This window comes from Sardina pilchardus, chromosome 17 (assembly GCF_963854185.1).
Source record: "Sardina pilchardus chromosome 17, fSarPil1.1, whole genome shotgun sequence".
Classification (NCBI taxonomy): domain Eukaryota; kingdom Metazoa; phylum Chordata; class Actinopteri; order Clupeiformes; family Clupeidae; genus Sardina; species Sardina pilchardus.
The window spans coordinates 1,910,162-1,928,393 of record NC_085010.1 but is presented as its reverse complement, the minus strand read 5'-3'; the positions used below and the strand labels follow the sequence as shown (position 1 = coordinate 1,928,393).

Here is an 18,232-nt window from a genome sequence, read left to right as displayed (position 1 = left end):
TGAAGATGTAGCAAATAGCAGTGGCATTTACCAGAGTGAGGCAAATATTCTATGCACATATGAAGACAGAAGCAGCACCTGTGTTCTGTGCTTATTGATGTGAGTTTAGTGTGAGGTGTGATCAATAATGTTGCAAAAGTATAAATCTGTGTCTAACACTGACATTATTTGCACAGCAAACACTCATGTTTGTGTGTTGTTGAAGGTTACCTGTACCTAAAGATTTCATGTGAATATTTACAAAATTACATTTTACAAAATACATGACAGTGAGTGCCATGGGTAAACAGTAAGAAATGTAATGATATAACTTAGCGCATAATGTGATGACATATCATAAAGACCTATATGATATACCACTTTCCTCTAGTGCCAATACATTGTCTACTCTAATTATGCAAAACTATTTTGTAAGCCACTACTGACATGCCTGAATGAAGCAAATAAATGTAAATATCTTGTGTTTATGAATGTGTTACAATATTGTCTAGGCCTTACAGAAGTGATATCAAAAATGCTACTACTGCCTTCAGAAAGAGATTAGTAGTGGGAAGGAATTACTGAGCACCTCTATTTGAGATCTTTTCTCAGGCTAGCGAGAGCAGACACAACACTCAAGAAACGGTTACCTTCAGTACTCTTTTCAATGATCCTTTTATGCCGCAGTATCTGTTCTACAGGATAAACGCAAGATCAAAAGCAAAGCTCACAGGGAAGTGCAGAGAAGCCAAATGAAAACTTAACCTTCTCCCTTGGCTGCTCACTTCCCCTCCGCAAATGAGTAAAGATGTGGAGATGGCTATTACTGCACCACCCAAAAGTGGCCAATTAAAATTAGACTGGCAGCAGGACCACACTTTGATGTATGCTTACATTCTCCGTAAAGCTGCTGTCTCAAACGCTTTTGGAGAGAGGACAGAGAAAGTAAGCAGAAAAAAATGATGTAAATACAAAATGAGATGGGGAGAGATATTGCCATCAATCTATCCATCAATCAATTCCTACTCAATCTATTTCAAGCTGCATTGTTCTGAGAGTATGCTAATAAATACAATCGAACTAATCCATATTTGAAGTGGCCTATTTTCAAGGCCCATATATCCATTATGTGGAAAACACCATCTACCTTTTACAGATAGGAAGCCTTCAGCCTGCAAGCTATTCGGGCCTCGCAAAAGAATGGCCACTAACAAATGAAATGAGGCTGTCACCTCTAAATGACCTACATCACTTTGGAGAAATCAATTATTAAAGGACCTCTTGCCATCTTGCCTTATCCATTTTTGTAAACAAGGGTGAAGAGAGAAAAGGACCCAATGACGCATTTCATTGCTGAATTTTATATATGTGACAACATATAAGGGATCTAATACTAGCTGTGATGGAAAAGCAAACAGCACTTTGAGGGTTAGCCTATACGAGTTTTGATTGGCCCTATCGACCTTAAGCTCTCATTGTGGGGAATCTCGGCACCAACCAGGCCAGGAAGGCACCAAATCAATCAGAAATCCACACAGCTCAGCAGGACAGTCCCCCGGCCAGGGTCATAGCATAATGAAAGCTCTGACCATGTAATGAGTGCTCATATCCTCTCGAAAACTGGTCAATCCCGGCCTGGGATAAGGGAACTCATAACAGTGACCAACAAGGAGATGATCGATACCGCCCTAGAGAGAGCTCTGCATGCCGCTGCAGAGTCTTGACTCAATACACATTCCCTCAGGAGCAGCTCACTTGGAGAACACGTGAGCCAGTGGTGTGACCGCTGCATCTACGCTCAGAACCCAGCTAGGTCACAAGCATCAAATGCTGAGAGCAGTAAGTATTGTAATGCATTTCCTTATACGAATGTATTCATGATTAGCGCTTTAAGGTGTGGTGAAGGTGCTGATATTGGGGTGACTACTGGTCGGGCGAGTGCTGTGTCCAGGCATAGGTCCATTTCCTAGGCAGAATGAGCACTGGCTGCTCTCTACCAACATGGTTATTAAAATCAATAGCAGCAATAACTACAATCCATCTCTTTCACAGCCTGCACTCTGACCAATCAATGGATATTGAGCTACATTTGTAATATTGCTAATCTCAAACATAATTCTCTCAACCTTGACAAAGATCAGATTGGGAACTTCCATTTTACCAACCTCATTACAATAAGCACAATACCAACATACTTCTCAACACTACAAACTGTGACTGCTATCATTAAGAGTATGTTGCTTCCTTCATCTGGTTCATGAAAAATAGCATTCTTATAAGAAGTCCCCCAGAAACAAATCTCTTTATGCACACCATGAAATTACTCTTTAGGTATTAACCGCCAATTAAAGTCATCCAGCAGAAATAAACTATATTGCATCATTCCTGACAGATTCCGAAGGGGGAAAAAGGACAATAACCAGGCTGCAAATAAAATCCATGATGAACACAAGCATAGGAAAACACAGTTGCCACTTTGCTTAGTATTTTCCCAATTAATTTCTAGCAATTTTAGGCAGAGAATGAGAAAAGTGAAAATATACGGCATGTTAGAAAACATAACAACTGAGAAAAACTCTAAATGATTTTCCCAATATAAAATGAACTTGGACCTTAACATAGCACAGCATGACGATGTGTCTCTTACTCACTGATCTTTCACTAAACCCAATCAGACTACTGAAAACCACAACTGTTCAGCCACCCGTCTACTCATCTGACCGATATTGGGATTTAATCCGACTATTGAACCGACGACAAATGACTATGCCATGGCACTTTTCAAAGCAATCAGTCAGTCAGCAAGGACAGAGCAATCACACACAGGCTCTTCCTTTGCAGTCCACCACCACCAACAAAAAAACTGCCCAATTCTGGGAAGGCGTTTGCCACTTTGGTCGCCCTGTCTCCTCCACATATGGAGAAAGCAATCATGAAGTGCCCATCATTTATCTGCAACCACGTTTTCACCGATGGACAGGATGGGACTACCCCAACCAGAGGGTTTCAAAAGCCATTTCTCTTCTCTCTGCAGTGAGTCTAGTGGTAAGTGGGAAGATAATGGCAGTATTTTTTTTTATCAACTTCAAAATGGTTGACAGGAAAAGGAATTGCCAGTTGCTAGGTTGCAGAGAAATGTCAAAACAGGGGTGTGGCTTCCTTGAAGTCCATACTTCCACAGATCTGTTCTACATATTGTCATCTACAGGTATATCTTTGAGGATAATTACGGCATCCATAGGAAAGCAGCAAATCGGTCACATTAAGAGTGTGGGCAAATCATACAAACATTACATTTGAAAACACAAAATGTCATAGTTTGGACATCACAGATCGGTACAATGGAAAAGGAGGAAAATATATTGGACACAGCATATTCTATGTTATACTAGCACCTCCATTCAAAGGCACAGTGGGACCTGAATACAAACACACTGAGGCTCCATTCTACCACAGCCAATTAACAATGGATGAGATTAAATTAACTCATAAACTATTCATCACAATAAAGCATTTAACTATGGTTTTAGGCATGTCAACAAACTTTGGTGATGGCATGGGTCTTTCACCTTTTACAAGAAGTCGTGCTACCTATAATGTATAAACACAAGAGGAGTACTGATTGGCATCATGAAGAATTCAGCTCCATAAATGTCACAATTATGCTGGTTGGTTTGACAAGTCTGGCTACAGTGCCCTGCTTCTACAGTGCATTCATATAGTATTCAGAGCTCATACCCCTTCAAGTTCAGATGGCATTGCAGCCTTACATGAACATAGTTTAAATACATTTTCGCCTCATCTACACTCAGTATCCCATAATGATGAAGTGTAAAGAATACATCCAGAATACACTGTTCCCTGAAAACTCAACCAAACTTTTAGTCATTCCAAAAGCACTCAAGTAACAACTATGAAACCGTATGAAATTGTATAAGTAACTGAACAAATTATTTGTGTGAAAACTGCTCAAATGACACTCAAACAGAGGAAGCAATCATGGTAACCAGTGTCATCTTCAAGGCCAGAGGCTGGCTCTAATTCAACCTGAAGCACCAGTGGAGCAAATGGCCGCCAGTTGCCATGGAGACTAGGGACAAAAACAGGGAGTGTGAAGAGAGAGAAAGCATGTGAACCAGGCTCTCATTAATATGTTGTCTGTATGACTTGACAGCAATGTGTACAGCAGCTTTGACAGGTGCCAATGTCTACTTTATCATTTTGTCTTATGTCTGACTTCCCATGAGAAATCATAACATATTACATTTGTATCACCACAATTCAATTAAAAGCATTTCTTAAAATGGCATATCAACCAGATCGATGTCAAATGACCTTAAACCTTAAAACACGCGAGTCAGAAACGTGCACACTACACTAGCTCCATAGTCTTCAGCATTAAGCGCCGTAAAAACACTCGTCACCTAGAACTTATTTGCACCAGTATAGTGTGTAATCTATCAATCATATATGCATAATTAATAAAAAACATCCAGGTAAAGAGCCCTAAAGACAACTGGATTGATTTTTTGCACACAAAGTACAATTAAAAGGATCAGCTTAGTTTATGCTGTAAAGTGTTGGAGCAAGAGTTTAGATAAGGATGTTGATTTATAACTTGACATAATGAACAGAAAGAAGGTGAACGATAAGTTCAGACATCCAGCATATCACACAATTATGAATGTAAATGACATGGGTAACAGTAAAACTGTAATAACACTCAAAAATGTATGAACATGTACTGTTGAGAAAAAGTGTCAGTTCTGCACACTTACATACAGTGACCGGCTATATTGACACTGAAAAAGCAGTTTATCCTATATAAGCACCAGGTGATTTTCAACCTAGCAAATGTTAAAAAATAAAATGTTGAACTAGAAAATGTGGAAGTTCAAAACCAACCTCAGCTAAAAAATGCATAGCTCATTTATATGCATGATTATTGGCTATTAAATCTGTACTGGAACTATAAAGCATATCTAGTAAAAAATGCTTGATCACCGTTCCATAAGAATGCCCTTTTTATTTGAAAGATAACTGTAACAACCATGGCAAACAATGGTTGTATTAAGAAGCAGGCTTAGCTGCAATGGAATCAATTGTAACCATTATCACGGTCAGTAACCTTGAAAACTAGTGTACCTTTATGAGCAAGCCCACTTCTTTTTCATCTGAACTGCATCTGAACAGATTTCTGCTTTTCTGGAGTTCTTTACCTCAGCCCTGTCCATTAATTCTGCATATCAGGACACTTCTGCGCACGTTACCCCTGCAATCACTTACATCTTCATATTTAACATTTCTGGCTCATTCATTTGCATGAGGTGAGCTGGTGACTACGTGTGGATACACTGATGCCTCTTTGCATCCACCAGAAGCAGCGCTCAGGGTTGGAAAGAAACCGACGCATGAGACCTAAGACGAGCAATGACCACTGGGCTAAATAAGTAACGAGGACTGCCTAGAATATGGAAGGTGGTGAGCAATATGTATATTCATTTGCACACCTGCTCCGACCTACAAGCAATCCCTTTCTGCAGTTGCAGTCATGCCAAGAGAGATCATTTGTGGGAACATGCGCTCGTGCGCAGCATTTGAGTTTACCTCATTAGACTACAATATATGAGCAGGAATAACAAGAAAGCCATCATTACTATGTATTTACTTATTGGATGTCGTTCACGGCTGATTTTCAATTTACTCTGAACAAATTAGACTACATTTAATTCTTTCTAAAGCCTGCTAGGTTGTCTCTCTGATAATATCTGAGATATAATTCATAGTATTAAGAAGCTCCTGCTACCTTGCCAATTCAAATATATGTAGACATAATTAAAAAAAGGGAACATATCTATTTGCCTGATAGATAAATCTAGGCAGTGGTGGTTTAGGACACATGCACGTTTACCCTGACAGAGAATATGATGTTATTTGGTCATAATGTATTGAATGTACAGATAATCAACATGAAGGAACAAATAGTTTTAATATGGATGGAGATATGGTAGAGGTTTCTGTTGAGTTACTAATATCGGAGTAGGATTATGGGATAAGGGATCTAGGTCTGTCCTTTCTCAAAAAATATCTCTCAAACTGGGGAAGCAATACAGTCCAATTCCATGCAGTTCTATAGTAGATCTACAAACAGTCTTACATAAAGCATTCAGCTGGGAGGCAGAGCTGTGTGCGCACGTGTGAGTGTCTCTGTGTGTGTGTGTGTGTGTGTGTGTGTGTGTGTGTGTGTCTGAGAGACATGAGGTGACGCAAGGCCTGTCGTCAGCAGCTCTGGGGCTGAGAGGAGTTCACTCCGTGGCTCTCCAACCCCCTCTCTGCTTCAGCATCCTCACACTGCTGTTGCGCCTGCTCCTCTCCTGTGGAAGGTGGACGAGGGGAGCGCGCGCACACAGGCCCCCAGGCATGGCTTTCACTATAGACTCATCACATAGAGGGCGCCAGTTACGCTGGCACGTTGCCAAGCCACTGCTGGGAAGCACGGCTCGTGGCACAAAAGCATCTCCTCAACCACCACTTTACAGGCGAGGAGAAAGAGGCCGGAGAGAGAGGAGAGAGAAACAGCAAGAGCAGCAGGGCAGAGGAACCACCCTGATCACATATTTCACTGCTCTGCCAAGTCTAGGAACTACAGCTCTCTTTAGCTAGGACTGCCTCACAAGACTGACCTAACACAAAGGATATGTGCCCGGCAGTGTATTTGTACTTGCTTGCATATTCACTACTTGAGCTTCATAAAATATTAATCAACTCCAAACTACATACCAATATTGCTATATCTTGCTCCCACTAGGAAGGCCTGTTCATCTCACCAAGAGCTGAACTGCCACATACATCAACAATAATAAATCAGGCATGAATAAATGAGGGACTCAATGTCTACTGTAAAATGTACATTCTGCAGCTATGTTGAGGGACTCAATGTCTACTGTAAAATGTACATTCTGCAGCTATGTTGAGGGACTCAATGTCTACTGTAAAATGTACATTCTGCAGTTATGTTGCACCACATAATGTTAACTCATTTTAGAAGACTGTCTACTGTTAGTTAGCATCGCACAAGTGACAGGTGAACACCCTCATATATAGAAAAAAATGAGGAGGGATTCTGAGGAATGGATCTGTGAACAGTCTGTTGACATTAGGAGGATTTTATGCACCAGATTCCATCAGTTTTCTGTACTTTACTCACCAACAGCTCATTCCCAGGAAACAATCATGTGTGTTCCTGCTCTAGACAGCCACAAGAGATTCCCAGTGACTGGACCGCTGAGAGACTGGAGAGCTAAATGAGTGGCCATCCCCTGCCCCTGCTTAACACCCATGGCCACTGGATGAATGACCACTGTGTTATTGACTTCCATTTTAAAGTGCTGACTGAACCCCCAGCTCACCGCTTCCCTACACCTCTGGGAAATCCCCAATTTCAGCAATACAGAAAACACATTTAAGAAAGGTCACAGCCATCCAAAGCCGTCAGTCATCTCCCTCCACTCCTGTCTCTTTAGTGTTTCCTCTTCCTGCTGCACACGGCTCCTTTCTTTTCTTAATCTGCTTTAGTAATCACATGTTTACAAGTACGCATGTGTTGAGAGAACAAACACTGCACATACTGTACAGTTATGTATTTCTCCACATAGATGGCTGCTGAGATTAGACTCCCATAACTGGGTACTTGGCACACACGAGCATGGAGAGGGTATGGGATGAGGTGGATCTTCCGAAACACATCTATTCTATATAATATATTCTATCCTATATAAAACCTTTTAATACTGCCTATAAACTTGAATGTATGCACCCACACAGACATAAACATCCCTTCTAGATGAAATTCACCTTCATGTGTCTTCTAGCTGCTGCCATTTTCCGTGCATTTGATTACGAGACCAGGCACTACCTTCTCTTCAGCCTGCAGCCTCTTGCAATCTTTGGCTGATCTCGTTTGGAATGGGTGGGCAGCATATTGTCCATTTAAATGTAACAGACCTCAATCTTCCCACAACTCAACAGTTTAAAAGCTGCCACTGGAATATATTAAATCATGTTATGTGGCCTATAATGTGAGACGGAATAGGATATTAGATATTAACAGACTCCATTTCCTATACATGATTCATCACAACACCTGCGTCTGGATCATTCAGTGCCAGGTAATTCATGTCTGCCTGACAGTCTACGTCTGGAGTGTTGACCCCTAAATGACCTTGTTTCCTAACCTGGCATGACCAAGTGGGATTCTGCAATGAAGGTGATCTGTCTATAGAATTCAAATGGCTAATCTATTAAAAGCATGATTACTAAAAAGTCACAAGCAAATAGGTGACGCTCATAAAATAAGGAGAACTGATTCTGAGGATGACTACACACAAGGTGATCTGGATTGGTAAAAAGCAGCATGAACCTACATCAGGGTGTTGTTGAGCATTTGTTATTTTGGTACGAGCTGTTCATGCATCATGGACAAAACAGTTGTAATTAACTGTATGTTTATTAGGGAACATATGTTTGCTCAACCTGACTTTTTTTTGCTGTTGATGTTGATCCAGAATGACAGCAAGCAAAATCAGCAAGTTATCAAACACTGCCTGCCAATGTGAGCTTAACAACAGCAGGTATGAGTAAATGCATATTGCATACTGCTGTGCCTGCATGACAAATCAGCAAGAACTATTTCAATACATCTAATTAGAATTATATAGGCCTATATATATATATATATTACACATACAGACACACACAACTTTTGCTAATAATACAACTTTTTTGAAAAAGTTTACAGTATCCTACATAGTCAGAAGGGAAGGGAAGGGAGGAGGGGGCAGTGAGATAAATATCAGAGAGAATGAGTGTTTTGAAACTATTATGATAAAGCAATCTAGCAGACAGATCGACAGACAAAAAGAATCCCAAGTTGACAAGCAGCATGTTGTGGTGGGCAGCTGAAGCGTGCAATTTGAATAACGATAGATAGAAAAGCCCTGGCACATGATATAAGCCTCCACAGGCCACCCTGTAATCTCTCCTGGAATTAATTCCTGGAAATTGAAATGAAACGGGACAGAAGTGTCCCGTTCCTCTTCCCTCTCAAGGTCACCAGTGTTTGCTGAAATGACATCTCTTCCTGTCTGAGGCCCAGAGATTGATATTGTGCCACCAAAACTAATGCAATGGTGCAGTGGTGCGGAGTCCAAATGTTTCTGCAGAGTACGGGCTTGGGGTACAAGTTCCCAGAGGAGGCATCAGGCAGTGAACTGTGAACATTTGTGAAACTCAGTAAATACAACCATAGGGCCTATGTGGGTACTTGCACCAGAGAGCTCACCTAGATTCATGCCCATCTAAAAAAACAAACAAACAAAAACAACAGTGTCTTTGAGAAATCTCAAGATCTAAAAGAGCTGAACATCATAAGAAAACTAATGCAGAGCCCGTAAATGTGGCATTTTGTGTTCAAAATTTGGAACTGCACACACTCTTGCCATTAGGATGACACCCACCAAATTGGAGAGCAGTTGGATGAGTGGTTTGAGAGTTATGCGTGGAACAGACAGAGTGAGACACGTCACGTTCCTTGCATTAATAGATAGATAGACACATAAGAAAATATATGTAACGCCACTGCCATTCACATAATGAGATGACACAATCTAACTTAATGGCGATACCAACAGAATGATCACAATTATCTGCTCATTTAAAACTTACAGTTGCAGGGCAAGCAGAAAATCTGCACAGACACCATGAGACTTTCGAACACGGCAACTAGGCAACCATAGCAACAAACTGCATGGTCCTGTCAGCACTGCAATATATTTATTCAGCGGTAAGTGTTTTCTGCACATTTCCATCATCAACCAACACTTGGGTGGGATAAAATGGAAGGTTTTCTGTGCCACAGGCTCAGGCATCCATTAAATCAAAAACTATATACTTGACATCGTGACATGTGTTCTAGCTTGTTCAGCTGAAGTTGATGTTGCTATGAGCGGCTGAGGTCCATCACGCGTCATGCCATTATTAAAGTGCTTTGGCTAGGTTCCCCTGATAAAGATGGGGAAAAGGGTGCATCACATAAAACACCTGTAGAGCAGTGCTCATATCAAATGTACTCCTGCTTTTGCATTAGCTATGCAATATAGTCCCATATTTATGATCAATTAGGTACATCGTTAACAGTCACATACTATGTTACGGATTTCTGATAAGGGGCGGGTTTCCCAAAATTGTTAAGAAGCTCTTAAGTGCTAAGAACTTCTTAGGAGCGTTGTAAGAATGTTCTAAGAACGCTCCTAAGAAGTTCTTAGGACTTAAGAGCTTCTTAACGATTTTGGGAAACCCGGCCATTAACTGTGGGGTAGCTGTCCACCTATAGTAGCCCAAGTTCAAATGTTTGGTGCCGCTATCCATTGACATGCTTTTGCATAAACCGTTTTAAAACTTCTAGCACAGCTTTTTCTTTTTACAATAACTTGTGTATCTACTATGGAGTATGGAGACGGTCACACTCAATGGCTCTGACCACCTCGGTCCACTTGACAATAACAACAACTACTCAGTTTTGTCTGCCAGAGAATAGTGCAATGGATATGCATATGGACCCAAGGATGGTGCAATTAGTGGATGGTGTGTGAGTCCAGCCCGTGCCAGAGTGGGTGGATTGATGGTACGACTTAACCATATTAACACTATCAGCTCCTATGGCCACTTGACACCACTGTGACATGGCAACATCATAAAGTGGTGTTGCTTGAGCATATAATAAATGCTAATGACCAACTAAAACACACATTTAAAAAGGCTTGAATGTTGGTACTGACAAGAGCCTGGGCTGTTTACGTAGTTTTTTTTGCGTTTGATTCTCTTGCGATGGTGGTACTGGTCCTCTCAAGTTGAGTTGAGCTGTGAAGTAGGGTGACCTACATACAGCTGGCCCTCTCCCATATTCAGTAACACACCCTGAGGGGCCCCAGCCCACACTGTGTACTCTTCCCCTTCCATCCTCTGTGTTGACAGACAGACGCCCAGTGCCAAAGTGGGTCGCCTGATGTCCACTGCAGCAACGCCCTTCCTGCTGTCGCCACACATACTTCCATCCCATAGCAGCGCACTAGCCCAGGGCGTGAGGACCATCCCCACACACAGCACCACCCACTCCCTCAGATCTGCCTGCCAGGCCACAGATTGAGACACCACTGCAGCTACTGTCGCCAGCAGCCTCTGTTATTCTAGGTCACATGTTGTTCCCCCCCACCACTGCACCAGGCTGTGCTTGTGTCCCACATCACATCTGAGCACTGCCACCAGCCAAGCCCAACTTCACGCAAAAACATATACATTCCGACAGCAACGGTGGCGTCACCAGTGGGAAGTGGTCTCTCAGAGCACAACGAGGGCATACGGCATGGCACAACTCCATCAGTGAAAGGACATGAGCGTTTTCCGGTGGTAGACAACATTTCTAATCATTGTCTTTAGAATTGACCAATATAGATGAGACAGATTTAACAGTAGACATTCACAGAGATCATAGTAGTCTCATGTGGCACTGGACACAATGACTGGAGAAGTGTACTGATCCTACAACCAACACCCTGCTCTGTGCAAGAGACACAAACCCTCGTCACCAACCGCCAGGATTTGATTTTAATCTAAAGGGGGTTTTAGGAAAGACTGTGCCCAAACTCCTTTGTTGTCACACACACACACACACACACACACACACACACACACACACACACACACACACACACACACACACACACACACACACACACACACACACACACACACACACACACACACACACACACACACACACACACACACACACAGCGCTATCCCAGAGGAGGCAGCACCCTGGCCCAGTCGTCAGACAGCATGCACACTCAGCATCCTGCAAGTCATAGCTCCATGTGAGAACCAATCACCACGAACTCACATCGGGCTCATCATCTTAAATATTATACAAGAAAGCTAAAGGGGAAAGGACGCTTTAGACAGTAACAGAAAACAGACTTCTTTTTGAAATTCTATGGCTTTTCTTGAACTGCCCATTGTCAAATATCCTGGCCACACGGGCCACTCCACATTAACCTTCAATACAGCATGAAAAGTAGCATGCAGGAGCAGAAACAAAGGAGGAAGAGACGGAGGACAAAATTGGAGGCAAAATGGGTAGAACTGAGTCAAAAGAGCAAGCTTGACAGAGCGAAGAGAGGGGGAGGATGAGTGTGTGAGTGGGAGGGAGGGGGTAGGAGAGAGAGTGTGCGCAAGAGAGTGAGTGAGGAAGAGAGCGTGCGCATGAGGGAGAGAGAGAGAGAGAGAGAGAGAGAGAGGGAGAGGGAGAGAGAGAGAGGAGGAGAGAGAGAGGGGGCGGATGAGTTAATGCACAAAAACACTGCATCAAACCAATGCACTGCTTGGAGCTGGATGCGTCAGCAGTACATTCACGTTTCGAGTGAAGGACAAAAGGAAGGCAGCGTGTGCAGCCCGTCCCGGCTGCCTGTTCCAGCGATGCAGAGAGAGGTGGAGGAGTCCTGGCGCACACAGTTGGGAGAGCGGGATTAGAACTGCACGTGGAGCCTCTAGGGGAGGGGACTGCAGACCCTTGCTGATTCACTGCTTTTGCTCCCTTCTCTGTGGCTGGAGCCAGACTGACTGGACTGGAGACAGGACAAACGGACACCTGCAACCACACTACCTCTGCACACTGCAGCGGGCTTTCACTCCGCATGGCACAGATGCTTCTCAGATCAACGCTACGTCACGCAGAAAGGAGCATTTTTTTCATCTCCTTCATTCAACGAGTGAGACAGGGAAGATCTGTCTAGCTAGCCTTCTGTACCACACTGCTGCTGTTGCTACCGCACCTTTCCACCTCCCAGACCACCGACGACTCCCCTCATCCCGAAGAAAACTGACGGATTATCTGGAATGAGAGGGGGGCAGGCTGCAGCTGTTGTTGTTTGAGTGTGGATGAGCGTGTCTGTCTGTCTGTGTGTGTGTGTTTGAGTGTGTGTGCGTGCATGTGTCGAGGAGCAGCGAAGCTAGTTAAGAGGAAAAAACGTCTGGCTACAGTGTGTGTGGTGTAAGCTTTTCAATTTCTAATTTGGACAGAAAATCCAAGTGGACCACCAGTCTCTTATTGAGAGTGGGACACACACAAGAGAAGACTGAGACGACTGGGGAAAAGGTTGAGGACATGGACTTGTTTTTTTCCTACAAAAGGGAAGGAGAGGATAGACTTGAAAACAAAAGGGTGAATTTCTAAGGACTGTGGAATTCGCATTCCTTTTAGCCTCCAATCATCCTTTTCCATCCCCTCCAACTGCCGTTCCTCCCCCTACCACCCAATCCCACCCCCCGCCATTCTGCTTGGCTTTTAAGTGGCTTGTGAATTCTGTGCCATGGAGAGTTGGAAAAGGCATTCAGCAGCAGTGTCAAATCGCAGTTTCCAAGGACAAACGTCAGTAAAACAATCACAACTGAGCGAGATGGAGCAACTTTCGGAGCAGGTTTGGATTCCTATTGCTGTCTAGAGTTTTGTGGGCCCAAGGCTCGTCATCACTTTCCATCGGATATTTCTACGTGGATTTATTAAGGGCCATTTTGCTATTTATCACCTGACTTATCTAACTGGACTTATAGAGAGGGTATTTCACTGCTTCTGGGATGTATCAGTTTAACTGAAGTATATTGTGACTGAAAAAACAAGGGATCTATAAAAACCAGAGGTAGGTGTCTATAGCATTTCAAACCCTTTCTTAAATATAGAAACATACACTTTTCCTCCCATCAAATTTCTGTTACGATATTGTCCCTTACCAGCAGTCAGTTCTGTCCATGGAAAAAAGAGCCAGAATCTTGCTTAATCCAGGGTAGGGCTGCTCTTCCATCACTCTGTCCCAAACCCGTCCATCCCCTTATACCCAATTTCCTACCAGCACCCCAGCACCCCAATCCCTACCACATACACTCATCCCCCGCCGCCCCCCCATCCCCCCTCCCCCCCAGACGATGGTGAATTATGAACGTGCTACATCATGAGTCTCCTGGGGCGGGTAGCTGTGCGTCGAGCCAGGAAAGCCGCCCTGCTCTGTGTAGTCTTTCTCCTAGTGCAAGAGTGGAGCATGAGTGTGGGGGTGGCAGCGGCGGGGCCTCAAGGCTGCCCACCCGAATGCTCCTGCTATAATCAGCTCAGCAAGGTGGTGTGTACCCGCCGTGGCCTCACTCGGGTGCCCCCGGGTATCCCCTCCAACACCCGCCACCTCAACCTGATGGAGAACTCCATTGAGGCAGTACAGGCTGACTCATTTCGCAACCTACACCACCTGGAGGTGCTCCAGCTTGGTCGAAACGCCATCAGACAGATAGAGGTGGGGGCCTTCAATGGCCTAACCAGCCTCAATACATTGGAACTATTTGACAACCGCCTAACAGTGGTGCCAAGTGGGGCCTTTGAGTACCTGTCAAAGCTGCGGGAGCTATGGCTCAGGAATAACCCCATTGAGAGCATTCCTTCTTATGCCTTCAATCGTGTGCCCTCACTAATGAGGCTTGACCTGGGCGAGCTACGCAAATTGGAATACATCTCTGATGGAGCTTTTGAGGGTCTGCACAACCTCAAGTACCTCAACCTGGGAATGTGCAACATACGAGGGGAAATGCCCAACCTGAGCCCGCTGCTTGGCCTGGAGGAGCTCGAGATCTCAGAGAACCTCTTCCCAGAAATCAAGCCAGGCTCTTTCCGAGGTCTGCGTTCACTAAAGAAGCTATGGATCATGAACTCACAGATAGGGCTAATTGAGCGCAATGCATTTGATGAGCTCATACCCCTGGTGGAGCTCAACTTGGCCCATAACAACCTCAGCACTTTGCCCCATGACCTCTTCACTCCACTGAGGTACCTTGTGGAGCTCCACCTGCACCACAACCCCTGGAACTGTGGTTGTGACTCACTCTGGTTGTCGCGATGGCTGAGGGAGTACATCCCAACCAACTCCACCTGCTGTGGCCGGTGCCATGCTCCAGCACACATGAGGGGCCGTCAGCTGGTGGAGCTGGACCGGGGGGACAATGGAGCCCTCCAGTGTTCAGCACCCTTCATCGCAGACGCCCCTCGTGATCTCAACATCTCTGCAGAGCGGGTAGCAGAGTTGCGCTGTCGCACAGCGGCCATGTCAGCCGTGCGGTGGCTGCTGCCCAATGGCACCGTCCTAACACATGCATCCAAGCACCCACGGATCAGCGTGCTCAATGACGGCACACTCAACTTCTCCAACGTGCTCGTGGGGGACACGGGCATGTACACTTGCATGGTTTCCAATGCAGCAGGGAACTCCAACGCCTCTGCATACCTCAATGTCAGTGCTGCCGAGCTCAATACGTCCAACCTCAGCTACTTCTCCACAGTCACGGTAGAGGTGCTGGGGCCAACATCAGAGATGCCCAAGCCGAAAACCACCACTACCACAACAACTGCAGACACGGGGGTCGGTACCACCACGACCACAGCATCGCCATCAGTTTATCAACCAGTTTTTATCTCCACACCCACTGTTTTGCTCCAGAGCACTGATTCGCCACCATCCCCCCCAATTTCTGTGCCAAACGCAAAAGTGACAACAGGACGACCTCCGAACCCCAGCGGCACCAGTCTGGATGAGGTAATGAAGACCACAAAGATAATCATCGGCTGCTTTGTAGCTGTGACTTTGCTAGCCGCCATCATGCTGATTGCCTTTTATAAACTGCGCAAAAGACACCAGAAGAGGAGCACTGTGGCGGCCGATAAAACAGTGGAGATTGTTCATGTAGAACAAGAGGAACTTCCCCCTCCTGCGTCGTCAAGTGCAAGAGGAGGGGGGTCACGAACTCTGCCAGAAATCAAGGACCACAATAGCATTCATAAACTGGACTGTTTAACTCACAGACACGCAGACAACAGCTATCATCACACACAAAAACACGACTTCATGACTTATAAACCAACCAAAATGGATTGTACTATTCACAAACACAAGGGGGAGTATAGCAGCCATAAAGTTAGACCTGAATATAATACATACAAACCAACCGTGGACTACAGCACTCACAAACCAACTGTGGACTACAAATCCTTGCCTGACTTCAGAATGCATAAACAAAAACCAGACCATAGTCCTTTTCAATATCGCACTCACAATCCAGATTATAGCACTCACAGATCTAAGCCTGAATACAGCCCTTTCAAAGATGATTACAACACTCATCACAAACCAAGAATGGACTACAGTGCCCACAGATCCAAAACGGAACATACCTTACACAAAACCACAAATGACTACAGTGCTTTCAAGAAGGATATCTCCCCATTCAAATCAAATTACACTGCCTTCAAGGCAGAGTACAGGCCCCTAGAAGTGGACTACATCACGCACAAACCGGAATACAGCCCCCCCAAACCCAAAATGGATTACAGCCCGCGTAAAGTGGACTACAGCCCCCACAAGTATGATTACACACTGAAACCTAAATACAATACGTACAAACCAGCTGGCCATGGGGCAAAATGGACAGAAAACAGCATTGCAAATTCTCTGCCTCGAACGATGCCTAGTACCATTACGGCAGTCCCAGAGCAGTTCATCATAAAAGCTCACGCAAAGGAAAAAGTCCAGGAAACTCAGATTTAACATCCCAAATCTTCAATCCCTCCTCTACCCACCCCACCCCACCTCTGTGAAATCATGCAATAGAATGCACAAAGACAGAGCAAAGGAACTACTTTTTGTAAAGAGTGCAAAATCCTAAAGACTTATATCTTGTTGTATATGCTTATAAATAAATTATATATATATATAAATATATGAATATATATATATATATATATATATATATATATATATATATGGACATTTTGAAATTACCATGGGCTGGTCAAAGAGAAACAGATTATATTAAAAAAAAAATCAAACCTATTTTCTAACTTCTTACTTTATTTAAAAATAAGAGTTGTTTTAAGATTCTGTCACGACTTTCAGAAATGAGGGTAGTTTTAAAATAAGGGCATTCTGTGTGATTTCTAAAACATGATGCAGAGAATGCAGTGCTAAGAAACAAAACATTTATACTGAAGAGTCTTTCTTTGAAAATAAACGAACTAAAGGTCTGTGTCGATCTTTACAGGTTTATCTTGTAAGAGCACCATGAATTTGTACTGTGCCAAATGTTATAAAATGCAATAAAATGATTTTTTGGATGAAAAAGGAAAAAAAGTAGATTTTTCCTCTCCTGTCATGCTGTAGCGAGCAGCCAAATGCTTTAGACACTGCAGTAAGACTCTGCAGCTATACTTTAACCCCGTATTTGCTGGATGTGAAAACACAAAGAGAAGTTGCCGGTGATTAAAAGAAAAGACAGCTATCTGCCTTATTCCTTCAAAAACAAAATATCTTCACAATTCAATAACATCTTCTATCGTGATGACAATATCTTATCTTGTATAGTTTGCCTCTGTTTTTCTTTGTGTTCCCTCCTTATTTCTTTTCAATACATAAAACAGACTAATCTTTTTAACAGATCCAGATAAGACTTCAACAAAATATGTGTATACTGAGAATTGTGCAATGGTAGATGCTAAGGAAAGAATTACAGGGTGCTGTATTCCCAAAGTATCTCACAATTAAGGCTTTGCCAAAGTTACATTTCGTACTGCTTTGGTGCTTTGGTCCTCAGTTTTTATAGAACACAAACAATGCATCAATACTCAACTATCTATGATCTTGTATAATACATTACATTTCCCACTGTTCTGTTTAAATCAAAACAGTTTCATGATGACAAATGCAAGATGTGAGAGATGTTCATGACTCATCTTTCTGATAAGCACTACAATTCATCACTGCACCATGGACAGAACATGTCCATCGCACTGAACATTCTGAAATGGAGCTTTTTAACAGGTCCTTTGACGGCAAAGCAGCTCATTATGCTGCTTTGTATGCAGTTGTATGCAGTGTTACCAAACAAACACCACCACACAGAAGTGGAAGAAATTAAGGCTAGAATACATAATCCATCAAATATGGTAACCTTAGAGGCCACGATGGAGTGTGACAACTGTAAACAGCACATTAAGCCCAGAGTAAATGACTGCATGCACAGGCATATGTTTGGAATACACAGACCATAGACCCAACATTGCAGAGTCTTTCCATCTAGCTTTGTCTAGTGTATGTTGAGTTGTGGTTGGTTG

The 18,232-nt window shown here is 43.5% G+C and overlaps 2 protein-coding genes across 2 annotated transcripts in view; one reads left to right on the top strand and one right to left on the bottom strand.

The window, feature by feature from the left end:
* snd1 (staphylococcal nuclease and tudor domain containing 1) overlaps window positions 1-18,232 on the bottom strand; it is a 139,592-nt gene that overhangs the window by 42,715 nt on the left and 78,645 nt on the right. The gene's annotated exons all lie outside the window — the stretch shown is intronic.
* lrrc4.1 (leucine rich repeat containing 4.1) lies at window positions 14,003-16,783 on the top strand. Its single transcript, XM_062518123.1, has one exon. The coding sequence runs from the start codon at window positions 14,040-14,042 to the stop codon at window positions 16,668-16,670; it is 2,631 nt and encodes an 876-aa protein (XP_062374107.1). The 5' UTR covers window positions 14,003-14,039; the 3' UTR covers window positions 16,671-16,783.

Bases quoted from the DNA above. Each gene is read 5' to 3' on its own strand.
- lrrc4.1 (XM_062518123.1), top strand. From the start codon at position 14,040: ATGAGTCTCCTGGGGCGGGTAGCTGTGCGTCGAGCCAGGAAAGCCGCC.